Consider the following 27,531-nt stretch of genomic DNA (forward strand, 5'->3'; position numbering starts at 1 on the left):
GCAAAAGAGTAAAAACACTGTTAGTAATTGACGTGATATTTGAATGAAAATGCTAACTGTCTAGGGGGTGAATATTTGTAGAGCCGTTCATCCTGCACGGTGTTGGACGAAAGTGTTTAATCATTGAGAGGTAGCTAGGGCATAAATGATTAAACGACCACGCAATTGGTATATTTAACAAGTATTCCACAAGCGCCCATTGGATAGCCATGTCATATCCAAAAAGCGCGCGTGGAATAATTGTTTTATTTAAAACGCCCCCAAAATATAGAAAACTAATACAAAAATAAGTCCCAAAAAATTGCGGGAATTATGGGTATAATGGCTCATATAGAGCGTTTTCACATGACGTCACAGCAGCCATATTGGTGTTCCAGAACAATGAAACGGCGGCCATGTTGGTGTACCAAACCAATCCTGTGGGAACTGAACTGTTTTCTTATATGAAAACTTCCTTCTGTTTCAATAAATTTGCATGTGTGCTGGCCACGTTGTATATATGATGGCTAAGCCAATGAAAACTCTTGAATTGCATTACCCAGTGATCCCGTTCTTAATAATGTTCTAGATGTATGACCCTATAATGAAAACAACTTTACGAATGGTACGTGCTTCAGAATAATAGGCTGGTCTCGGAGCGTTCTTTTTTCCACCTTCTAAGGTCGTTAATGCCGATGAATTTTCTTATCACCTACGTTTTTATTTCCTTTTAGCGCCACCTGAGTACGTTAAAGTTGGTTGCTTTCAGGATAGACCTCAACTAAGAGCCTTGCCATCGCTTCTGGCCCTGTATCATACAACAATAGACTGGAACACTGATTTAAGTTATATTGTCAAGAAATGTGCGCAAGAGGCGCAGAAAATGAATTATATGTATTTTGGGTAAACCTGTTAATGATTACTTTAAAACTAAATCTAAAGTGAACAGTCTTGAGCCAGATCATCATCTCTTGTCTTAGAACGATTTCCCCTCCACCACGGCACCCCTTCACGCTCCCTCCCAACTCCTAAAAAGGAAGCTTAGCCAAAGTATATGGAACAATGTTTCTGAATCCATTTCCCACGCTTTTTAACATCGCAATAAAGTTAGCATAAATGTCAATGTTAAATACCAGATTTATCAAACCTTTTTGGAAGGGAAAAAAGTGTGCTGACTATGTAGATCAGTAAGTATTAAATGCAGGAAAGAAAGCCCCAATCCAAGCAGTTCAAGGAAAATGGGTTCACTTGATATTGGTCCCATGTGTTCTCATTATGAACTGAAATCAGAAATTTACGTTATGCATTCCGTGTTTTATTTTGTTCTCTTGATATGTATTGCCTAAAGACTATTTCGTTTCCTAATGAAATATAAACTTTGTGTCTGTAGTGTCGAGTCATTTTGGGAATGTTGGAGTGGAGATACTGCCCCTATGACGTATGACCGCCATGGAAGATCTTCTCAATGCACTGTAACCGTTGGTAGAGCAGACACAATTATGGTCTACAGATTTGTAGGAGATGGTCAGTAAACCTGTTAATACTTATGGTCTGGTTTCTTTTTACATTTGGAAGTCTTTTGCGCCATCGATTCTCACTAATAATCTAGCATTGTATATTTTCTTTTTATTCAGAAAAGGAGTGTCTAAACTATGCCATACTTAGTGCAGCTAGTCGCTCCACTACTTATCGGCTCCCCCTAGGAAGCGCGCCAACTTGTGACAATGGTCTCCCACCTGGATGGTACCGCTTCTTAAATCCAGCGGGCGATAAAATGGCTTCCTCGTGTCTTCCAAGTGGAAGATGCGGAACCGTGATCACTGGTTGGCTAGAAACGCCGGTTGCTAGTCCAAAAGCGGCTGATGGGATTGTAAGTGGCAAAGTCTGCTTCAGATGGGGATCAAACTGCTGTCAGTGGTCTCAAAACATCCATCTACGAAACTGCGGAAGGTTCTTTGTGTATAAACTGGGAAAAACGTTTGCTTGTCCTATGGGCTTCTGTGGGATAACTTCATCAGGTAAGTTGCATAATTTTTACACCGCCGTGTTTATCTATCATAAGTTTAAACTCACCAGCTTATTCGTTCCAACACAGTCCGTCACTGACAATGTAACAATGAAGGTTAAAATTTTAACTCATGGACGTACAAGAGGGGTCGGAAGTCACCCTCTTCCCCATCTTGCAAGGTTTTTAGGCCATCCTTTAACGGAGTTTAAACTGTGATGCTAAAGCTGTCTAAAGGCATCTATTTATCTGTCACTGGTAGAAATTCTTCTCATATCAACTGTTTCTCCACGTCACTTGACACTGCCATAGTAACCGTGTTTATTCATGGACGTTAAGCCAAATTTCGTCTTTTGACAGAATTCTCTAGAGGGCCTTGTACTAATGACCCAAAATAATTTGCAGTGCCTTGTTAGAATGAACACCCAAATTGAAGTAGTCGAATCACCATCCAATCCCCGCTTTTTGTAATTGAAGCTTGAAATAAAATGTGTCTGCCAATGTCTTAAAAGGAAGAAAAGTATTATCTTTCAGTTGTTAAAAACTGTCGTGAAACTGAACTTACACAATAAAAATATTTATTTCTATTAACTATAAAATATTAAGTCCTGTTAATAATCTATTTTCATCTTTTTTATGTGAATGTGGGGGATCAAATCAGGTGTTAAGTATCTTTTTACTTTTATTCAATGCTTCACGAATCTTGTCAGTTTCTTTTGAGCGAAGTTCTTTTTGTCCATTTGCTTGGCGGCCTTCTGTTTCTTTTCTTTGATTTATTTCTTGAAAGGGATAAAATATTAAGTCCTGTTAATAATTTATTTTCATCTTTTTTTTAATGTGGATTTTGGGGATCAAATCAGGTGGTAAATGTAAGTCTCTTTTTACTTTCATTCAATGCATCACGTGTCACTACAATTTGTTTTGAACCAAACTACTTTTTCTCCATTTGCTTGGTGGCCTTCTGTTTTGGTTGTTTTTGTTAAATTTCCTTTCATGTGGATATTGGGGAAGAAATCAGGTCGTACTTAGTATCATTTAACTATTACTGAATGTACCACGTCAATTTTTTGTGAACCAAACTAGTAAATAAATATAATGCCCAATAGCCCTTTCCAAATTACCTTTAGCCCTTTCTCAAAGCGGTGCCCATCCTTTCATATGAAAATGATATTTCATTCACATACATATTAAACTCATTAAAAAGTATTACTTCATTTCAGTGAGTCAAATCAATTTTCCTTTGAGCCAATGGTGGTCTTTTGCTTCTTTTTCTTTGATTTATTTGTTAAAATGAAGAAAATACTGATTGCTTTAATTTAATGATCGATTTTCTTATTTTCCTTTTCATATGGATGTTGGGGAACAAATCATTACAACTTCTCACCGCTAATACGCGGGGTTGTTGAGTATTCATATATTCATGCTATTGTTCTTACTCATCACTTAATTATTGACAACTATGATCTGCTGACAATGCGGCATGTTCCTGAAGAGCGCAAACTCTTTGATGTAGGTGATATTTTTCTTTTATTGAGAGAGAAGAAATCAAACCCTAGGGACTAAGGTTAAGTCTGCTTGATGTATTCATGGAAAGGGAGGATCAGATAACATGTAACACGACATTTTTTTGAATAAAACTTGGGGGCTCTGAATCAAACTTTCAGTCGGCTTGTAAAAAAAAGAGTCCTAGATTAAATCTCTTTTTAGAGCTACGCCTCCAATTATATGGTACTGTTGAGAGGAAAATTTGAAATCCATAAAGTGTACTGGGCTGAAACCACGTGTTGAAAAATAATCCTGATACATCGGAACATGGTCGTTCAGAAATTAACAATGGTTGCCGCTTGACCAAAAAAGTTCTAATTCTGGCGTTTGGTGATCAAAACAACTAATTCAAGATTTCTTTCTAAAGTTGTCTAAAGCTACATACATAACGAAGAAGCTAAATCCATAAAATGTCTGCAATGATTACTTCGAGTTTGTTCATACAATGCTAACGAAAGGATATGTTCACAAGTTCTTCGCTCATGGTCACTTTAATTACGCTATTGTCCAAGTCTTATGAAGTCACTTGAAGTTTCCTTCCAAAATATCTCACCTGTTTGAAGCCGAATAAAACCAAACTTATTCGAGATGCTTTCAGGTGTTACCAAGAGCAATGCCCAAAGGGATAATTTGATCCTTCAGGCTACAACATCCAGTGGTTTAAGCCATTTCAGAAAGACACACTTAAAGCAGCGTGAAGTTGTAATGTCAGCTGGCAAGTATTTTTTGCTTTTATTCAGTGTGCCACATAAATTTGCTTTATAGGCCAACTACTAAATTATAATGCCCAATTCCTTGATGCTTTTCTGTTCCTGTTTTTTTTTTAATTTTCTTAACAGAATTTAATATTTAGTAACATTATAGCTAACTGCTGATAATTGTCGGATACTACTGTAATTAAAGAAGGTTGTTTTTCTTGTACAAAATGGACAAGACAAATCATGAAGAAAACAAATTATGAAGAAAACAAAAATAAAAGCTACATGAAGAAAGCAAAGTATTGAATTATTTCTCATCCAATTGCTTGGTGGGCATCTTTTCCATTTTCTTTGTCAAAAGAAGGGTGTATTTTTTTAAAAAACTGAATGAAACACATCTGTAGTGATAATTGATCTTCATAGGTTCCTTTTTGTGGGCTTATGCATTTTGCGTGCATAAGCCCAATAAGCTATCAAAATGTTGTTAGTCAGTTTGAGGACGTGATGTCACATGAGAGAGCTTTGGAAGTATGGATAGTCTGACAGGTAGACTGGGTACTAGTAATTTGAAGTGATTCTTTTCGAAAGAAGGCAGCTATTCCTACATTTGTAGGACGTAGTCGTCGCCAGTTCTTGCAGTATTGCGTTGTCACTTGACTTCTTTGCTCAGCTTTTTGGCCTTAATTGGTTGCAGTTTTCAAGGTAAGTTATTTTTCATTTATCAATTGCTCTGTCATGCTGTTTTGTGATTAGTTTTCCTCCTTTCATCGGACATTAACTGCACTGTACTCATGAAAAGCTTACGAGATGCCTCATTTATTCTTTATCAGTTCATTCAGGTGTTGCTGATACAGGAGTTGTTTTTCTTATGCAAGCTCAGCTTCCAAAATACTGACCTCACTTCACGTGGAAATCTATGCGTCACGCCATTAGTGGTGAGAAATCAGGCTGTGCAATTCTGTGTATTTCCAAAGTTCTAGTTACTCCTCGATATTCTTGGTAAGTGAAATTTTCCTGACTGCCCTTTCAAGCCTAAGTCGTAATGTATTTAAGTCTCAGGGAAGTGTGTGTGTCTGCTGATGTATAATTTATATCAAACGGCAGGTTAAATTGGCATTTTGTTCTCAATAGTCATCTCGCCTTCGATGTTGCTTTGGTTAATCTAAAGAAAACACAAACTGAGCAGACAGTGTTCTCAGCAGACGAAGAGCAACATGACCATGACTTGTTGTCGTGAACAAAGTAAATGTGCTGAGTTGTTTGGCTCAGCGGCCATTGTGCCGCAAAATAACTGTACCGAGCTATTTAATGAATTAGCTCAGCGACCACACTGTGTCACACAGTGAATTTGCAGTGTTATTTAGCTCAGCTTGTCATGAAATAAATTGACCGAGTTGTTTTATAGCTTGGCAGCTATTGTGCCATTCTATCATGATACCGTAAAATGCCACGTCAAAGCCCTAGGCTTATATAACTTCATAAGGGGTTTTGGGTGGGCTTATAAACAGGGGGGCTTATTTCCAGGAGGGGCATATAAGCAGAATTTAAAAAAAAATGTTTCGGAATGACAAGATGAAACCTATCTGGGAATCTAATTAAAGGCAACATACCATTACATTTAGGGCTGTTACCCTATTATCCTATAACTTTCGATTAAAAATTTTGATGTTCGTAAAGCAACGCAAAAGGAACGCATGTATTAAATGGGTTTATACCCAGTAGGCCTTATATCCGGGGGGGGGGGGGTGGGGGCTTATATCCGAAATAATATCTTTGTTAGCAAATAGAAGGGCTTATAACCTGGGGGGCTTTGACGTGGGATTTTAGGGTATGTGATTTCGACACATTCCAATTGTTAAGTTGTAGTTTGAGGACTTGTTAACAATGATATTTTCCAGTGTTCTTTTGATTTCATGTATCATCAAGGAAAAACTATGAAGTGACTTGCAATGTTGTTTAAAACTAATAAACTGTCCTGGAAAGAAATAAAGTTTTTGTTTGCTCTGTTTGGGAATGATTCTTTGTCTCCCTTACCCTATTTCACATAGATTTCAACAAACCTTCTTTTGCCCAGCCCCCGGATTGGAAAACTCAAGTATGAAATTGACAGCGGTCATCATGAGAAATTTGAAAGAAATCCCTAAAGGGTAGATAGATAGATAGATAGATAGATAGATAGATAGATAGATAGATAGATAGATAGATAGATAGATAGATAGATAGATAGATAGATAGATAGATAGATAGATAGATTTTATTAGCAAACTCATTGCAGCCGCTGGAGCGGCTGAATTACGAATTACTTTACAATAAAAAAAAAAAAAAAGAATTATATTATACAAGGAAAAATATGCAAACTATTTATAATTAAAAATATGGCTCATAATAAAAGTGTTCCTAAACCTATGTGTCTTACAAATCGGTAGCTCAAAGTATCCCCGGGTTCGTGTGCAGTAAGTGGACTCGTTGCGTGGCGGCAGCAGATCATGTAGCTTATGGCATGGGTCTCTCATAATTTGATCAAATAAAGTTTCGCTCAGTGCCTGTCTCCTCTCATACAGTGAAGAGATGCCTGCAGCTACTAGAGCCTCAGCATAAGATAGGTCAGGATATATTATCCGCAGTGCGCACTTTTGCAGTCTTTCTATGTTATTAGATAGGTACTGCGGCAACGCATGATGGAAAACTGAGCACGCATACTCTAGGACAGGACGGATGCATGTTGTACAGAACAGTAACATATCCTTCGGGTTTACCTTCGTGCGTTTTAGCTGCTTTAGGAAATACAGGCGTGTTGCGGTCTTTTTGCAAATATAATTAACATGAACATTCCACTTGAGGTCGTCTGAAACTAAAACTCCTGATAGCTTTGCGGACGAGACAACTTCGATTTGCTTATCATTAATAGTGATAGGGTCTACAGTGCTAGGTAAACTAGAAAAGGATATTCTCAGCTCTTTACCCTTAGACTCGTTTAGCTGAAAACTATCATCTTCAGATTGTCGAACAAGTTCATCAACGCATGGTTGCATGCAACTGGTTTCGTTCTTGGATACTGACTCGGCGAGAGTGGTATCATCTACATACTTCCAGAGAGTTGTATCAGCTACAGAGAGATCGTTTATCATGATAAGAAATAAAACCAGAAACTAATACCAATCTCCCTTTGTGGGCCTGCTCAAATTCTTTAAAATTTCTTTAGAGTACCTGATAGCGTGCATTCGAATATTGTATTTAATCCAGTCCCAAACGCAGCGTTTATCTGATAATTCTTTTTCCCGCTCGGATTTCCATTTAGGTATGTTAACACTCAGATAATTTAAATATTGTTCATCATCTAATAGCGAAACATTCATTTTCCACATGCCAGGTCCTTTTGCCTCTCCAATTTCGACAAGGTTTAAACTAATTGCTGCATGATCAGTTCTTATTGCAGGGATAATATCAGCTGAATTTACAAAATCGCAAAGATTATTGGAAATAAGCCAAAAATCTAAACGACACAATACAACAGGTGATTTTTGACTCCAAGTGTAACTTTTTGTTAGGGGATTTTTAATTCTCCAGATATCGACCAGATCTAATTCACTTTGCAAACATTCTATACTGTTCACGACCGATTTCTTTGGTATCATTATTCCAGCTCTTTTATCTAAAGTTGGGTTTAATGGACAATTGACATCTCCGCCTACAATAACGTTCTTCTCGGAATCTAAGTTTTCAGTTTGAAGCAAAGTATGCAATTTCTTAAAAAACTGGATCGAGTCTTTATCTTTGCTTGGTGCATAAATATTAACAAGTACATATACTGCGTCATCAACTTGAACTTTGGAAATAATAAAGCGCCCCAAGGGATCCGGAACTGTACAAAGCACTGTACAATTCGCCTTGTTGTTTATCAGTACTGCAGTACCACATGAATTTGGACTACCGTGTGAAAAAAGCATTTTTCCGCCCCATTCATGTTGCCATTGATTTTCTGTTGCTTTATTTGAATGCGTTTCCTGTAAAAAAAATCACGTCTGCATTCTTTCTGCGACACCCTGTGAAACTGGTGCGTCTTTTTTTAAAATTGCTAACTCCCCTGACATTCAAAGAAACTATTTTTAAAGCAGCTGACGAGATTTTAACATCTATAAACAATAAACTCCAAATCTAAAAGCTAAAATTCTCAACAAAAGAGTGAAGGTTGAAGAAATTAAGAACAGCCATAATAACTTTGTTCCCGCCTGTTTTGAGTTAAATACAAACGAGAACTTTCTTCGCTTACAGCTCAATAGTGCGATTGCTGCAAACAAACTTCCCACTGAGATAAAACTGAGTAATTTACAATAGGAGAACACACATAAACAAATAAACACTTAATCCACCTCTAAGAATGAAAGATGGAACAAATTAAACTCCATCTACCATTCAGAGCTCCCACCTTAACTTGTTAGCCGTTGAATGCAATTTGTAAAACTTCAGTCTGCCCGCCAAATCGGTATCAAGTCACAAAAATAATAATTTACATGGAAACAACTCTAACCTCTCCAACAGAGAAACGTAATCGAAAGCGCATAGCTTAACCAAAACGAATATTACACTGGAACGAATTTACCATTAATATAGAGTTTGTCCGGTACTGCTTTGCTAAAAGAAACCTTCGTACCGTTTCTTTTTGCTTCCTTTAACTTCGACATTTATTTTCGTCGGTGCTAGATAATTTCTTGCGGATAATCTTCTAGAACTTTAATCTCGGGGTCTCGAAGATGAAGCGAAGCTCTCAATACCATCTCGCGATCCTGGTAACGGAGAAATCTTGCTATAATCGGTCGTGTTTTTCCAGATGCGGGTTTTCCCAAACGATGTACTCTGTGCAATTCAAATTTCTTTTCCGGATCTTCAAATCCAAGGCCATTCTTCAGAAATTCAAAAAGCAGATCGCGTGTATTTATCGCCTCGCTGACTTCTGAGTCGCCCTTTGTTTCTTTTTCAGCCAGACCAAAGAATTTTAAATTCTCTCTGCAGGCTTCCGCATAAAGCTGCTTCGTATGTAGGCCTTCTTTAGCAGCTTCAAGAGACTTGATCTTCAATTTTATGTCATCCACTTCTTTGTCCAACCATTTTAAACCTTCATTCATCTCCTGCAGTTTAGTATCAGTACCACGTTCAGATGAAGTTCAGATGAAGTTCAGCTCTCCACAACATCGTTTATCGCTTTGTAACAACTGCAAATGGAGTCAAACATCTACTTGACTGAAATACCACTGCAGAGTGTTTCCTCCAGTGAAAATCCTGCTTTTGTTCAACAAAACACAGAAACAATGGTAGTAGACCAAGCTCGTTTTCCCCTTGTATCGGACAAAGAAATTTTGGAAATTAATGAAACCGCAGCCTTCAAAAACACTGCTCTAGCAACCAAAACATGGATGGCAGCATGGGGAGAATGGTATAAAGCCAGAAACATTAATGTAACATGGAGTCATACTGTCCACAAGCTCTTGATGGCCTCTTGAACATTTTTACATTTTTACATTGAACTAAGGAAGAAAGATGGCACAGATTACGAACCTGACTCATTGACAACAACTTAGGGAGCCATAAATCGCAATAAATCACAAGAACTACCGCAAATCCTCGAAATAGCACCTCCCCTCAAGTAAGCGCCCCCTTTGAATAAGCACTCCTTCCGTCGGCCAAAATTTAAAATAAGCACCTCCTCTCGAATAAGCACCCCCTCCCCTCCCCCTGTTTTATAGAAGATTACTGAGACAACAAATGATATGTAGTTTTGGTCGTGCTCAATCACAAGCAAGCGATAATCAACTCAGTCAAGCACTGCACATTGACCGTTTCAACAGATCACATGTTTTTGTTTTATTTCTTTTTAAGATCTCATGTAGTTCTCCAAGAGAGACAGGATCCTTCGGAGACTTCTGAGGCACTTTCACGTACATATAATTACAAACAAACCGTTCATATCTGACCATGATTTGGGAAAAATTAAACAAGCGTCCCCCCCCCCACCCCACTGATTGAGCGCCTCCCTTTAATAAGCGCTCCCCCCCACCTTTTCCTAAATTTAATTTGGGCATCCGGGCACTAGTTGGAGGATTTACGGTATCCAGGGAGCATCATAACCGGTTATGAGTTCACAAAGTGTCAAGAAATGCTCGAAGCAAAAGCGAAACAAATTCGTCGCCAGGGAAAAGGTAAATCAGTGCCCAAACAAAGCACAGCCATACAGCGAAACAGACAAAGCAATCTTCTAGAGAGAGGACAAGCTTGGAAACCGCAATGACATTGCATTGACAAATGTAAACTTCAAAAATCGCTGTTAAGTTTATTGGTGCTTTACATTACTAGGTGCTACCCTCGGTAAACAAAGTGTTTACTACTCCTCAACATGGAAATTGTATGCCGTTTCTCTAGCACGTTGGCCTCTCCACTCCACGTGGTTTCCAAGGGGAATGTGAATGGTGCCCATGTGAGGATTACCACAGGTTAAATGACATCACTACTCCTATCGCCACCCTATCCCGCATATCCAGGATTTTACGTCCAATTTGAGCGGTAAAACCACCTTGGTTTGCATCCACCACCAAATCCCTGTTTCAAAGGACAACATTGCTAAGACGACCATTATAACACCATTTGATCTTTACAAGTTTTGCTGTTTGTCTTTCTACTTAAGGAATGCTGCTCAGACCTTTCCCAAGGTTTTCCTTGCCCTTTGGTGCCCTTTCCCATGTACCAGGCCATCTTTAACAACCTACACTCCTTGTCCCATCCCGCATCAAGACCTCTCATTGCAAGGTATCGGAACGGTATGTCTGGCCCAATACGAAGCAAGACATTGCCCGATGGACCTGTACTTGCCATGGCTGTCAGCATTTGAAAGTTCAATGACATGTTTAAGCCCCACTGAAGACCTTCCCGCACCTAATTGCTGCCATCTAAGGGTTACACTTACCTGTCTACTTGCATTGACCGATACACCCGATGGCCCGAGGCCATTCCAATGGTTGATGCTACTGCTGAGACCTGCCCTTCTGCTCTCTGGTGAGGCTGGGTCTCGTGCTTTGGTGCACGGACGACGATCACTTCTGATAGGGAACATCAGTTCACATCTGATTTTTGTCATTCCCTCATAAACCTTGGTGCTACATGCCTCCACACCACAGCGTACTATCTGCAGGCAAACGGTGTTGTCAAGAGGTTTCACAAAACATCTCAAAACAGGCCTGAAAGCACATTTGGCAGGTAGCAACTAGGTAGATGGCCTCCCTATTGTTCTCCTTGGCCTACATATGGCCACCCATGCCTATGTGCTTACGCGTTCTTATGATGGTCGCTTTTTGGGTTCATCGTCGCTTTTACAAGCAGTTTACCCTGGCCAACAATGGCAAAACCAAAGAAATCACAGTTGACCGTTCAAAGCCTGCTAAACCGACACAAGATCATGATCCTGTTGAGTTTCACCAGCAGTTTCACCTTAACATTCTCCAACACTCTTAGAACCTCAAGGGACCACTTTCTCTCTCATCCCTCATCGTGCCTCGCAGGACACCTAAGACCATTCAGAGCAGTCCTCCACTCATCTCGCTCTCTCACAGACGCTGTTGTGATCCCACATGACTGCTATCCCATCTCCTTCCACTATCTTTCTACACTCCTCCTCCAGGTCGTCCGTGGCCTGCCTGGTCTTCTTTTGCTTTCCGGCGCCCAGGTCAGCGCAGTTCTGGCGAAGTTATTGCAGTCTATCCGCAGGATGTGCCCTATCCATCTTCATCTCCTTTTTTCCTTATCTTCATAGACAGTTGCAGCGTATTGGTCCGCCTGTACAGTTCCTCATTTGAGATTTGGCTTGGCCAGAAAACTGTCTGTATCTTTCTCATGCATTTCCTGTGAGAAGCATCCGATTTGTTCATGTCTGAAGCTGTGATTCTCCACATCTCTGTACCATACAGTAAAATATGGCCTCCACATTGGTGTTTGAAATGGACAGCTTAGTTTTAGAGCTGTACTTGGAAACCCTAGCAACCCTATATGTCTTCCCAAATGAAGCTCCTCACTCGCCCACCACGACCGAAGCAGGCTGTCCAATTCAGCAGCTAGCTCCCCTCCTGATTATCTTTAAGACTGGTAGAGGAGTATTGTGGAGACCCCCAACATTTCTTAGCAGTTGTATTACAATTACATTCTAGAACATTCTTAGGTTTTTATGTGACATTTACGGCTTAAAGGGGGCTTTTTCAATTTCCCCAATTGTAAACTATGTGCTTTGGGCAAGCAGTTGTAGTTCATTTTTGGTTGTTTGAAAGAAAAACGTAATTAGCGGTTGTCGATGTTCTCTTCTCGACCCCCAAAAGACATTGGTCATAAACATATAGCCCTTGAGAAAAAGGCTAAACTATTCTAGATTTAGTCTAGCTGATCTTAGCACACGATATTATTTATTCAGGCAGGATTCACCAAACCATAATTTAGCTCAAAATTGTGTGACAGTGCAGTTGAACACATAATTTCCAGCATGTCCATCGAACCAAAGCAGCTTGACTTTCAATAAACCCATTGGACTGGGTATCTAGGGTTGAATGTTCTGTGCTGGAACCCGATTCCTCGGAAAACATCTTATAACTTTGACAGTCATATTGTGGCCCATTTGCTGAGACAAGGATTTTGGGCACTCCTTGGTCCGACGGCACACTCTTAATAAGACTAACAGCAGTTTTAATTTCTTGTGTGTACCCTCCACTTCGAATGATCCTGAAAATGGGAAATTTGGAGTACTAATCGCATATCAGCAAATGTAAATCTCCTTTCAATTCCAATGATCTGCCAAAGTCTTGTGGATACTTCATGAGTTTTCAATGTTTCTTTTGTTTTTGACGTACTTTCCTTAACATATTTCACATGTCTGGACTCTGGACTCAATGTCCTTGTTAACAGTAGGCCAAAATACACAGACTTGGCTCGCAGCCTGCGCTTCTCCAAACCTTGGTGGGCCTGACGTATTCTCTCTCGCTGTTACATCACTCCTTTGTGTTTGTGGTAAAACAAAACAATTGACGCTACGTGACTTAACTGATACTTGAATGAAGTGGTTGGCAATGTGGTAGGAAGAGTGTATAGTAGTAGTGGTACGTTTTGTGATCAAAGAAGTAACGAAAACTATTTACAATGTCTTTTTGTTGTTAGTGTCAAAAGTAAGTCAAACACAAAGATAAACACTACACATTTTAAGAGGCACTGGAGCCTGACACTTGCATTTCTATCTATAGGCCTCACCTGAAAACCACGTGAAATAAAATCACTTTACATGGTTGTCTTGTGTTATTAAGATAGGTTGATTTTATCTGAGTATGTTTTGTTTATCTAATTTTTTTTTTATTTTTTTTTTTTATAATCATTTTCCTTTTTCTCTCATTTTCTCTTTAAATTAAACTAGATAATACTCTTAAAGTAGTAGTAGCTCAGCCAGAATAGCTTTGCTAACTGCGAGCTATTAGCACTCGGAAAGTGATTATATATTAATGAAAGTTACTGTTACTGTTACCTGTTATTTACATTTGTAGAACTTAAGAGGTGCCCTCTGTAATTTTCAACTATGGCCATTTGGACCAGAAAAAATCAAATTCCTCAAACTTTCTCAGATGAATGGTCTAGATAAGTGATTCACGAAAATACAACTTTCAGTTCAATTCGATTCGTATTTTAGCGCTGGGGCCACCATCTTGGTTTTGCCCCTCTGAGAGGGCTTTCAGCGGCCATTTTAGGGCACATTTTTAACAATTTGCCATACAAAGAAAACGATCTAAATCCGGGTAAAAACCCTTTATTCGAGACAAGCAAATGTTTCTTGTTACATTGAGAGGCTTTTTGGCAATTTGATCATCACCTGATTTTTCTACAGAATTTTAAATTTCTTCCCTTTCGGACTACTCATGAAGCGCCACAAAAAAGGCGAAGTTTAAAGGAAAATATCGCCAAAAGTACATCACTTGAGATCCCAAAACTACCCTCCACTTAAAGAGCAATGTCTCACCTGTAAAAACATGTAATAAAATTTTGGGGCAGTTAAAACTGTAAAATGTTAGAAGAAGAAGTTTAAGCTGCTCTTTTGTCAACTAAGACCGCCATCCTAATTAGCATAATAACGTGAAAATAACGATGCACAGAGAAAATAATGATATATTCCACTTATCTCGCGACATATCGACAACTGGATGTTCCACGATGCCTCATGTTATATTTCCAGTATGTTTCAGCCACATTTTCGGTGATTAGTGTACGAAATTACTCTCAGACATCGCCACGGTTAAGCAGATTTCAACTTTCCGAAGCCCACTTCATAACGTCTATCAATATTATTTGTCTTTCGCCTCATAAGCCGCCGTTTACAAGAAGTTTAACAATTTGCTGAGATCCTAACTGACCCAGAAGTCTGTTAGCAGCCTTTAAAATCCTCCTCTTAATCGAGGATTCTCATCAAGAGTTCGTTTAAGCTCAGTATTGTCTTGATCCGTTGTGCACCCGCCATTATTCCACAGATTGCGTTACATTTGACAAATGCGCATTTCAACGGGTAGGGGTAGGGTGGGTAGGAAGTGAAAATGTAACCGACATTAAAGCCATTTTACGCATTTCTGTGGCTAAACTAGTTACTGGCTTTCCCAGAATGATTTCAAGATGAGCTTCTGCTTGCAGGTATTTTCTAAGTTATTTTTGCAGGGTAGGCGGGGGGGCGTCGTGTATTAAAAAAAAAAAAAAAGAAAAAAAGAAAACGATAGACAGTATCAGGTCAAAAGATTATGATCTGTGTATCTTGATCAGCTTTATCAGTTCATCAGTGAGGCCCTATTAGGGGTTTTCAGGATGCTGGATATTTGGGTAAAAAATTAACAGGATGCAATAAATTTAGGGGGAAAATTAATGCGGTAGAGCATGCTTAGATCAGATAAAGCGGGACAGTTGTGTCTTTCGCTGCCGGAAGTGCCATCAAATTTTGCAAAAGACAACAGACTGACGAATAGTGCGCAGGAAGTAATGATAAGCGACGTTTTATTGAAACTTCTTACATTTTCTTAGCTGTGTCACTTTTCCATCAGAAAAGAAAATGCTCAGGAAATTACTGAAGGGCAGTTAAGGACGGTACCTGGAACTAGTGACGTAATTAACTACCCAACTAAGCGTGCGACTTAAGAAAAATTCTATTGTGGCCGAAACAAATTTCGCACTAAAATTACGAGCCTATACTAAAACCGGGATTACCAGAAAAGCAGCATATCGCTAAGCACTAACTGTGAACGGCTTCCAGCTGAAAAACTACCTTTTATCGTATCCGTAGAAAAAATCATACTGAAATTCAACTGTAGATGGCATAATGCGCGCGGAAAACAACTGCGAGAGATGTCAATGTTTAACTTACCTGGAAAGTAACAGGAAAAAAAGTAACGGACACCGACAAAGTTTTCGAAAGGATGAAACAGCTCATTTAACTTTTAACAAAGGGGTGATTACGGCTACATTTTGTGGTATGAATTGGAAGTGGCAAGCCTATTCGACAATGCATTAGTTTTTGGCTGTGAGGAAAAGTTATGTAGACTGTATTTTGGCTGAGCCAGAGGAGTGCTGTTGTGACGATTCTGTTATTAAATACATATCAAAAGTAGTTTTTATGTTACCACTTACCACGTAGTTTAAAGATGTTTTTTAATATGTTTAGTTTTCTGCATGTAAAGGCGAACCTTAGGAGAATCTGTGAAGAATTATCTTTACTTTTTTTTCAGAAAAATGCTACAGTCAGCAGTAGCTAATTATCTCGGAAAAATTAATGAATACCCCCAGTTTTCTTTGTAGACTCTAATAACCCTGGCTAAGATCTACTTTTTCCACGTTTTCTTAATCTGGCGGAAACACGTTTGTATTTTGTAGGCACCATTCGTCATGAGCCTGAGGCACCCCACAGCCGCTAATGTCGTTCAGTTCTGTGATGGAGCACAGCTGCATGTCTGCACAAGACTAGTTTTCAACCCTATGCAGGGCGCTTTAAAATACCCGCATCTATCAAGCGAAGCACTAATGTTGACGCTTAGCTTTTTAAGGACATTATAGATGCGTTTAAGGCACACAAGTTGAATGAGTCATAAGGAATTGGATGAGTTAACTGACACTTGTCAAAAATATCTGCAGCTTGATTCTCAGCGGTTGTTGTGTCTTCTTGGAGGACCTTCTCCTGTCTGTTTCTAAGCTTTGAAGCCATTCCCGAGAGGAAGGATTAAACGTGGCAAGAAGTCAGGAACTCATCACAGGTGAACCGCCTAATTCTGGCCTCACCTTTTGAGCGCCTCATCTTTTGTGCTACAGTAATTGCTTCAACTTTTATGGCCGTTTCCTGACCCGAGAAAAACTTTTCTTGCGCACTGCTTGTCAGTCTGCTGCCTTTAGCAGCATTTGATTTCGGGCAGCGAAAGACACAAGTATAATGCTGAACAAAAAAAACACAAGGAAGAGGCTTTTTACTGGAGTTCTATCCGTATTCTATTTGTAATAAAGGAAAATTCTCGTCAAAAACTAATGGCTGTCGATGAGATTAGGATAGTTATTTACAAATATAGTGTGGAACGCTGTGCCTCGATCTCTTTGCAGACACAAAGGTTGCCATGTAAGAAATTCGTGTTAAACGGTACAGAACTCGGGACACATTTCATTCTCTGTTTATTTCTCCAGCCCCGTCTTTATCTCTCTCTTCAGTGTAACAAGTGTGAGCTTCGAAATTACTAACAAGGAGCTGCGTTACCTAACCTTAAAGCCACTAAAATCTGATACAAAACTTTCATATTCCACCGTGATATAAGTACTAAGAGTGCAGAATAAATGCTTATAATAGTTGACATACATTTATTTTATCCTAAATAGCTGACCTCTGTTGAGGCCCCAGAGTGGAAAGCGGGGGGGGGGGGGGGGGGGGGTGTCGGTGTATCCCTTATCCTGATAATTTTTGTCCTAACTATCTTGTATCCTGTTAAATCCAGCTCAACGATTTCCTACTCAGTTAATGTCCTGTTTTATCTGATCTAAACATGCTCTACCCCATTAATATTTCCCCTAAATTGCTTGCATCCTATTAACTTTTTACCGAAATATCCAGTATCCTGAAAACCCCTAATAGGGCCTCACTGATGAACTGATAAAGCTGATCAAGATACACAGATCATAATCTTTTGACCTGATACTGTCTAGCGTTTTCTTTTTTCTCTTTTTTTTTAATACACGACGCCCCCCCCCCCTCCCCCCCCCCCCACCACCTACCTTGCAAAAAATAACCTAGAAAATACCTGCAAGCAGAATCTCATCTTGAAATCATTCTGGGAAAGCCAGTAACTAGTTTAGCCACAGAAATGCGTAAAATGGCTTTAATGTCGGTTACATTTTCACTTCCTACCCACCCTACCCCTACCCGTTGGAATGCGCATTTGTCAAATGTAACGCAATCTGTGGAATAATGGCGGGTGCACAACGGATCAAGACAATACTGAGCTTAAACGAACTCTTGATGAGAATCCTCGATTAAGAGGAGGATTTTAAAGGCTGCTAACAGACTTCTGGGTCAGTTAGGATCTCAGCAAATTGTTAAACTTCTTGTAAACGGCGGCTTATGAGGCGAAAGACAAATAATATTGATAGACGTTATGAAGTGGGCTTCGGAAAGTTGAAATCTGCTTAACCGTGGCGATGTCTGAGAGTAATTTCGTACACTAATCACCGAAAATGTGGCTGAAACATACTGGAAATATAACATGAGGCATCGTGGAACATCCAGTTGTCGATATGTCGCGAGATAAGTGGAATATATCATTATTTTCTCTGTGCATCGTTATTTTCACGTTATTATGCTAATTAGGATGGCGGTCTTAGTTGACAAAAGAGCAGCTTAAACTTCTTCTTCTAACATTTTACAGTTTTAACTGCCCCAAAATTTTATTACATGTTTTTACAGGTGAGACATTGCTCTTTAAGTGGAGGGTAGTTTTGGGATCTCAAGTGATGTACTTTTGGCGATATTTTCCTTTAAACTTCGCCTTTTTTGTGGCGCTTCATGAGTAGTCCGAAAGGGAAGAAATTTAAAATTCTGTAGAAAAATCAGGTGATGATCAAATTGCCAAAAAGCCTCTCAATGTAACAAGAAACATTTGCTTGTCTCGAATAAAGGGTTTTTACCCGGATTTAGATCGTTTTCTTTGTATGGCAAATTGTTAAAAATGTGCCCTAAAATGGCCGCTGAAAGCCCTCTCAGAGGGGCAAAACCAAGATGGTGGCCCCAGCGCTAAAATACGAATCGAATTGAACTGAAAGTTGTATTTTTGTGAATCACTTATCTAGACCATTCATCTGAGAAAGTTTGAGGAATTTGATTTTTTCTGGTCCAAATGGCCATAGTTGAAAATTACAGAGGGCGCCTCTTAATTAGTAAATACACACGTATTGACCTGTGTCACTCGGTGAGAAAGAAGAGCAATAGAATTATTGGGCAGGTGATTTCCTTTGAATTTTTACATCACCTCAGAATATTGCTACTCTTTATGTATTTCACCTTTGGAATTTACTTTGTAATTTTAATGCTACAGTTCTAGACAAGTCTTAGATGGAAACATGAAGGATTTGAGTGAATATAATCCAGGGGTCAATTTAATAAAACTTTTCCACTTGTAATCTACAAGTCAGACCATTGCATTTACAAGCGCAAACGAAAACGAGTTTAATAAAAAAAACTGTTTCAAGTCTAGGTTACAAGTGTCCGACTTCTAATTACAGGTGTAGTGGTACACGTGTAAAAGATAGTAAGAATCAGATTTAATAAAACTTTTACAAGAGTTCTACTTGTATTATCATAACTTGGAAATTATAGTCGCAAACTACAAGTGGTATGTCACTTATAAACATTGAAAGGGCAGCAGAGATATTAAATTTGCATTTGCAAAAGTATATGTGCATTCAAGGAGATTTTATACTGTGTATCCTGACTTGCGATACACGTGTAAATTCCAGTGTAGAAATTACTGTTATTGAATCCTTCTATTTACAAGCTTCACAGTAGCATAGGGACAGACAAAACTGTCTGTTTTAAGGGAGTGTGCTTATTAAGCAGGTAAGTACACATGTGTAGCAGGGCCCCAGTGTACATGTGCTTCCACCAATTCCCCTGTTCAACAAGAAACATTAAACACACAAGTTGTTCCAATCATAGTTACTTTTATGTAATGTTAAAATGTAATTTGTCTGGTGTTATTGTTGTAGTTGCAATGTTGTAGCTTCCATATGCATTGGGTCCATCTAATTAATTTTCACTTTGTTGTTCATAGTCTGTCTCATTCTAAACTTGTAAGGAGCATTTGGTTAAATCATTTTTTTAAATTCTACCAGCTGTTTGATGTTTCTCTATTTTAAGTTTGTGAAAGATATTTCATTCTGAGGGAATTTTGTTTGTTACATTGTACTTATTGAACGACTTAATTGGTGAACTTCCATTCAATACAGACCTAGCTTCCTAAAGAATTGTTTCCCATGTCTTTGTTAATCTCTGTGAATTATTAATTTTCTAGCTGATGGTGGTTGGTCATCCTGGGGAGACTGGAGCAGGTGTACTCTGACGTGTGGTGGTGGAAATCAAACTCGACAGCGGTCATGTACCAATCCTCCTCCGCAATGGGGTGGCCATGATTGCCAAGGATTGCTTTCCGAGTCCCAGTCATGCAACACAAACAGTTGTCCCAGTAAGAAAGCATAAATTTTGATCTTAGGGTGTGTTCCTTTGGGATCAATGATCCAAGATCACTTGAATGATGGTGCATTAAAGGAACTCCTGAATCCACCCCGAATTACGTGTACATTCTAAGATTCAGTGGGTTCCTTTAATGCTCCATACGTGACCCTCCACAGGAAAACAGGGATAAAGGTGATAGAACGCTCACAACACGCTAACACAGCACACATGGTGTGTCCTAAGACGCTTTATGTGCATATTTAATTCGTTGCACAATGAAGGACACACAACGATTTGTTTCGAAGATGTTAACATGCTAAACCAGTTTCTGTTTTGATTAGCGTGCTCACGGTAACACGCTCAGTGTGTCAGTTATCACGCTAGAACACGCTAGAACATGACAGAAAGTTTGCGATCTCGCTCTCCAAAAAGTTGGAATTTTATTATTTCACTCTAAAAGCTTCTAAATTAGCGACAATTAGTAAATAGCGACAATGAACGGGAGAAAGACTTAGCATTAGTGTTGGACAACGGACAAGAGATACTATTATTCTGAATAACACCAAACACAAGTAGAGCGTTTTTAAACAAGCTGATCATCTTCTTTCCTGGAGAGGCAAATACAGCAAAAGAAGAAGATGCTGTCTCTGATTCTCACCGGCCCCAAAGAACAACAAATTCTGGCATTATTGTACGCATTCGACTTTGGTTACAAAACAAGTGTAGGGGAGTTTAATGATGCGACTGCAGTTAAGTTTTACAATGTAAAGTGTAAGCTATAAAAAAAATAAACCCTGTTGTAGTCATATTTGGAGAGAGTTTAGTTTGGTTCATTCGCAAATAACAAGTTTACCACTGATAGTGGGAAGATTTTGGTCACATGCTAGGCAACGACTTCGGATTGTATCAAATTTCATTCGTCATCAAAAATTAATAACTTTACAGACACGGATGCCTTTGGCTTTTTGTTGGTTTATAATTATTTTCATCCGTTTCGTAGACGGTTAGTTCTGAATTCTTAGATACTGGGTTCGCGATCAATTTTATCTTTTCGGCTAGATGGAAACGAAGCAGACTGCAAAACAGCGTGCATTGTCGTCCAAGAGTCCCAGAGTGCCTAAAAGCGAGTTGTTTTCTTTTGGCGTCTTGTTCGTCGATTTTTGTGTAGCAAATGTGAAAGAGACAATAAAGATCTTGACATCTGCCAAACAATAATGTTAACAAAGAAAGGTTCTGTGACAAAACTGTGACCTTCGTATGTAAATTGTTGTTGTTGTTGTTTTTTTTTTCAACCTTATGCAAATTAAAAGCTTTACGAAAGGCTGAATCTGATTGGATTCCCCTTGTCGTTTGAACGGTTGATTTTTTTGTCCTCAGCAGATAACAGCAACCGTTCGAACGGCATCCCATCTTGTATGGAAAATAAACGGCAAGCGAACGGTTTTCCTCATGAAAGGTCAGATTTACTGCTCAACGTTTGTAATTTTCGTTTAAATTGAAGCAGTGGGAAGAATGATTCTTCACAAGACAGATAAACATTACAGCTGAATCTCACCTTCTGTCGAAACGGCAATGCAACAACAAATACGAGGACGAGTTACAATCAAATCCGGGAAATCACAGTTATTTTTTACACACTTGACCGACACACTTCATTTCAATTGTCAGTTCAGTAAAATAAATGGTAAGTAATTGTGTTGACCAATGAGCAACCGCAATGTTCGTCAATGTTATCTTCGCCCAAAACTCTTTCAGCACAGTAGTTGAAAGTATTGCACGCTTTAAGCGTGTTGTGCTATTTCGCACACTAAAGCGTGTTGTGGCACGCTATCTCTTGTTTTCGAAGTTTAACACGCTTCTTTGTTTGATTGCATTGTTAGTGTGTGCACGCTTTATTGTTCTTAGCGTGTCCAACCAAGCAAAAGAGTTTACTACCGATGTGTGCTCCTGAACACGCTTTAAGAGTGCTAAAATCATTTTTTTTTATTTCCAAGTGGAAGCGTGTTGTGAGCATGCTATCACCTTTATCCCTCTTTTCCCGTGCAGGTTCACATACCTGAGTGATCTTGGAACGCAACCCAAAGAAATGCATCCTTAGTCTTCAAGTTCTCTATGATTTTCCCTTTGTAATATAATGGATCAGTTGGTCAGTCAGCGCATCACATCTAGACTTGAGTGGCTGTGATCGTGAAGAACTCATATGTATGTTCTACTCAGCAATGCAAACAGTTGTCTATCAAGCAAGAGTATAATAATTGGGCCCAATCTTGTGAATTTTTTCGTGAAGTTTTAGTTATACTGTATTTGATCTCCGTTGCAATACGAACTACCAACAAGACGTGAAACCTTCTTCAGTGAGCAATGACAATTTAAACGCACACTTTGTTTAACTAGCGATCAACCACTTCTGATTCAATGTGGTTACAACTGAAACAAAACATGAACAAAGCAAACGTAAACAATGCGAAACTGGTGTAAACTAAAACCCGTGATAACCACAGACTTACATTTGTAATGCGATGCTGGGACTGCTTACAAACGGCTGAGATGTGGCATCAAACTGCACTAGACGCTTTGATTTTTGATACTAAGCTCCGATCTGCACTGCGAAAACTTAGAAATGCACTACCCAAAAACTCTATGTATAAATTACACGACGATACAAGTGCCACATTCCAACAAATTATACAACACAATACGAAATGTACTTGCTAAGTAACCGGGCGCATAAATAACACCATTTCAAGGGTTACGATCTTACACCAGCCGCTTAAGTGTCAATCCACGAGCGAGACACTTATAAATACAATACTAGATCAAACGGCTCTACAGAATTGTACAGACAGGATTTGATGGGAAACAAGAACCTGACAAGCTTGTGCACCAACTTGGCAATGAAAACGTAACACTACTACACATAGTAATAGTCAATTATACCAAAGCCGTAAACAATGCACTGCTCATTAATTAATTAAAGCAAATCGTTCATTTAAACTTGATGGCCATTAACACAACAAGGCAAAATTGCAGCTTGATTGACCATCCTTAATGTTCCATTTGTTGAGATTCATATCCTTCAACAAGAAGACAAAGCTTGTTGATGGATCTCTCAAGAACTGTTGACTTGACATTTACTTTTATGTGTCGAATAAACCATGTCCTATCGGGAAGGACTTCGACGAATCTTCCAAGGGGCAAGTAATTACAAGGAGAATTCTCAACAGAAATTAGGACGACTTCTCCAAAGGCTAAATTTCTGCATGGTCATAGCCATTTTTGTCTGCCTTGAAGAAACGGCAGGTACTCCTTTAACCATCTTTTCCAGAAGATGTCTGCCAAATACTGCACTTGCCTCCATCTGCGGCATGACAGCTGATCCTCTCTTCCAAACAGCCCTTGTGGCATTGGTGACTCTGAGCGCTAAAGCAGCAAATGATTAGGCGTCAAGGGCTCCTGATCTTGAGGGTCGCTATGGACTGTTGTGATTGGACGGCCATTCATCATGCCCTTCATTTCGCATTTTAAAGTAACCAGGCCTTCATCATTGGTAGTCTGTTCTTGGAGCAGGGCGTGAAGTATCTTTCAAGTCCTACGAATGCATCGCGTCAAACACCTCCGTAGTGCAAGCCATAAGCTTAAGGGGGTTGAAGGACCACTTGACATTTCTTTGCAACAGGTTTTTGTGGATTTTCTCTTGGTCCAGGTGTTGATAGATTCACCGAGCTCTTTCTCACTGCTTGAGAAGGTGGTACCACTGTCTGAACGGATCTCTTTGACTTGGCCTCCTCTCACTATGAACCTTCTAACTGCCAACAGAAAGGAATCGGTGTGCAAACTGTATGAGACCTCAATTTTTACCGCACGAATGGCCAAACACATAAAAATAACTCCCTACCTCTTTTCAAGACTTCGTCCACGCTTTATTTGAAAGGGACCAAAGTAGTCAACACTGACTGATGTAAAGGGCGGCTGATCTGGGGTAAGACGATCCACTGGAAGGTCAGCCATCTTCTGCTCGCAAACTGGACGTTGGTGACGCCAACAACTTACAATTTTGATAGGACTCTCCTAACTGCAGACCTTGCCTTAACCATGCAAAATTTTTCGTGCAAGAGACTTAGCACACACTCTCTTCCAGACTGCCCGGATACTAGGTGACGGTGCTGAATTATTAGCGTGGACGTAATAGACCATCAGCGAGGACTGGGCCAAGACTCCGAAGACCGCTGGTTTCCTTGACATGCGCCACATCAACTCCAGACTTTATAAGTGAGTGGAACTTTTCAGGAAAATAACGCAACTGGACACACTTCAGTATCTCTAATTCCACTGTCCTCATTACTTTGACATCGATGCACCGCTGAGGAGTGATTGAGGAGGATATTGCTAACTTCTTGCGTTTACTAGCTAATCGCAAATTCTCTCGATACCATAAGAACCAAGGAATCGGTTTCTTGAGGTGATGCCAGTAAGACGTTCTTCGAAAGTATTCCACTAGAGGACAAAAACGCACTGAGATCACGCAAACAGGATCTGCATCTGGAATACTGCCCAGTGACGAAGGACCCTGTGGCTACTGCTCTTTTCGCTCCCAGTGAAATGTTGGTCCCTTTATCCAGAATCAGAACTAAGAAGAGCTTCTGCCGATAACCCCTGGAAAGTCATCACTTGGATTCAGGTCTCCACCCACATGTCTCCACTGATCTTGATCCGAACCATCTCGTATGACTGTGATATGATTAGCCACGAATGTGTAGAACCGCTTGGTTTCATTCCTGACATAGCGCAACATTGATGTGCTGTCCATCCAGAAAACAGATTTCTCTGTTGGTAGCAAGTCAAGCTCTCTCTTTAGAACTTTATCCAGTTGCACTGACACTACTGCGGCTGAAAGCTCCAAAGGAGGGATTGTAACTTGTTTGAGAGGCACAAGACGTGACTTTCCATTACTATCAGACAGGCAGAGATACGAGACCGATCCAAAACCAATCTAAAATGCGTCTGAAAAGAGATGCAGCTGATTGGACACGACGTTGCAAAAGTTGGCTGGTTTATAAGGCAGCGATCAATTTTAAACTGTGACAACTTGGGGAGGTCCTTTAGCCATCTCTGCCAACACTCGCAGTACTCTGCAGGTATTTCGTCATCCCAACTCAAATTTATTTGACATAGGTCCTGGAGAATCTTCTTGGCTGTCAGAACAAAGGGTGCCACAAAGCCAAAGAGGTCGAAGACTGTCCCAACAACGGACGAGATGCCCCTACAGGTAAGTGGTCTGAGTTTGACGTTAATATTAAAACCTAATTTGTTGGTCTCTATTCTCCACTGAACTCCAAGTGCCTGTTCGCTCGGCAATTCATCCCTCCGGAGGTCTAGCTTCTTAATTTATTGCAAGCACTCTGACACAGGAATACTCTCTAAAACTTCACGGCTGTTGCTGATCCACTTTGTTAATCAAAAACAACCTCACTGAAATAGGCTGCGAAACTCACCGACACGAGAAAGGGCATCCCCAACTGAAGGCAAAGACTTTTATCCACGCAAAAGTTCCATTTAACTCTATTTATGACATCAGCAGAGAAATCCTCGGCTGTTTTGCGGACGGCAAAATTTGAACAGGCTGGGGAGGACACAGTGCCAAATAGGTGGACGGTCATCTGGTATTCTTCTACTGCGCATGATAATTTCCCATTCGGCCACCATAGAAAGCAAAGGAAAGAGCAGTCAAGGCTCGGAACTCTAACCTCAATATCCGCCATTACTACCACACTTTCCTGATGAAATCTTGTGGGGACACCCAGGAGAGAATTTGTGAGATCAGGACCTTTCAACGGCAGATCATTAAAACATTTTCTTTTGTACTTCGCAGAACAATCGAAGACTAGACGTATTTTTCCAGGTTTGTGTGGATTATAAAATCCATGGTGTGGTAGGAACCATGTCTTGCCTTGATAACCTGATTCCCTCTGGTGCAGGAGAACTTTTCGTGTATATCCCTTTGCAACAATATCTTCAATGAAAGCCTTGTAATCTTAAGCAACCTTGGATTCTTCTCCAGCCTTTTCTTTAACTAGGATGCACGCTGTTCGGCTGGATATGATTGTTTGAAACTGGATACCAACGGTCTTTGAATGGTAAAGAGATCTCGTAATGGCCATCCTTCAGCAGCGTGGACTCCTCCACGTTTGCCATAAAATGGCGCTCATCTTGGGATAGCTCAATCTTGTTGTCGGCAATCGACTCGTTCAGTTCGTGGTTGTAATAGCCTTCGACCAACTGCTGCAGCTCAGTATCAGCCCTACCAAAGAAGCTTTTTGCGTGTGAACCCTCATGACAGGGCCCCAGAGGGCCATTAACTGCCCAGCCGATGCGGGCTATTGAGGCATATGGACCTCCACGTTCACCGTCTTTGACCTCGAGTGGGTCGAGGGCCTCTGTGACATTGCTTGCAATCAACAGGCCGATCTCTGCATTGATGTTAGGCAAGTAAACACCGCCCAGGTGGGGCTACAGATCGACATCTTCTTGGTTTGGAATATCGTCCTTTGTGACGGGTATCTTGGTTCTGGTGTAGGCGACAGGTAACGCTATGAAGTTGTTTTCGTCCAGATCGGAGATAACCAGGTCTCCATCAAGAAAACTGTCAACAAGACTGCCTTTCTTCTCTAGTGTCGTCAAGGAAATCTTTGCCTTAAGACGGTCAATGCCAAGTTGCTTCATCAGTGATTCTGAGCAGAATGTAAAACTGCTGCTGCTGTCCAAGAAGGCATATGTAATAATTGTGGTGTCACTGCCTTTGCGTTTAACTTTTACTGGTATGATAGCCATGCCTGTCCTCGCGCGTCCGGCCCCAGTAACGCTACATAAGGTATCATCAGTGCTGACCATGTATTGTGTACTTGAGTTGCACTGCCGCTAACACTGGTCATGCTTCCAGTGCTGCTATTGCCATTCAAACTTTCACAGTACTGAATGTGAAGCACAGTGGGATGTTTCTTTGGACAATTGGTAAACTTGCACGATTTTCGTTGAGGGCAGTCCTTTGCAATGTGCTTATTGGACAAACATCCAAAACAAAGACTTTTTGATGCTATAAACTGAATACGCTCCTGGTAACGGCGGCTTCTCAGCGATATATAATCCTCGAGGGCGTGGTTAAAGTTGCAGAAGGCACAGGAGCTGCTGATAGGCACAACAGAGGGCGTATATTGAGAAGTGTCAATGTTAATGCTGCTATCCACTTCTGTGCAAAGACCATGATTACCATTCACTTGAGCACTTGATACTGTTCTAGATAGTAAAGCCTCTCCGTACTGCTCGATGTCCCGGATTCAATCAAACTCTCAAAAGCTCGGGTAAAGGTGCAGTATTCCACTGGATTCCCATCGAACGTTGGTACACAAGGCTGCGGAAGTTTGCTCTTGTTCTGGTTAATTGCTAGCATTTCAATGATCCTAGTTTGCTACAGTTGTAATGCTGTTGCTGCAATTTTGTGCTGCTGTGAAAGGCACTGTCACTTTTGACAGGAACTTTGGAATAAATCAGAGGAATGTTGC

At 40.1% G+C, this 27,531-nt stretch overlaps 1 protein-coding gene across 1 annotated transcript in view; it reads left to right on the forward strand.

The window, feature by feature from the left end:
- Positions 1-568: 568 nt before the first annotated feature.
- LOC110044309 (vascular endothelial growth factor receptor 1-like) overlaps positions 569-27,531 on the forward strand; it is a 108,353-nt gene continuing 81,390 nt past the window's right edge. Inside the window, exons 1-5 of the mRNA XM_089276421.1 lie at positions 569-604; positions 662-882; positions 1,370-1,503; positions 1,614-1,997; positions 19,815-19,985. Coding sequence (XP_089132547.1) covers positions 569-604; positions 662-882; positions 1,370-1,503; positions 1,614-1,997; positions 19,815-19,985 — 946 coding nt within the window. The remainder of the gene's footprint in view (positions 605-661; positions 883-1,369; positions 1,504-1,613; positions 1,998-19,814; positions 19,986-27,531) is intronic.

This window comes from Orbicella faveolata, unplaced genomic scaffold (genome assembly GCF_042242905.1).
Source record: "Orbicella faveolata isolate gen_17 unplaced genomic scaffold, um_ofav_v1 contig_4, whole genome shotgun sequence".
Lineage (NCBI taxonomy): Eukaryota > Metazoa > Cnidaria > Anthozoa > Scleractinia > Merulinidae > Orbicella > Orbicella faveolata.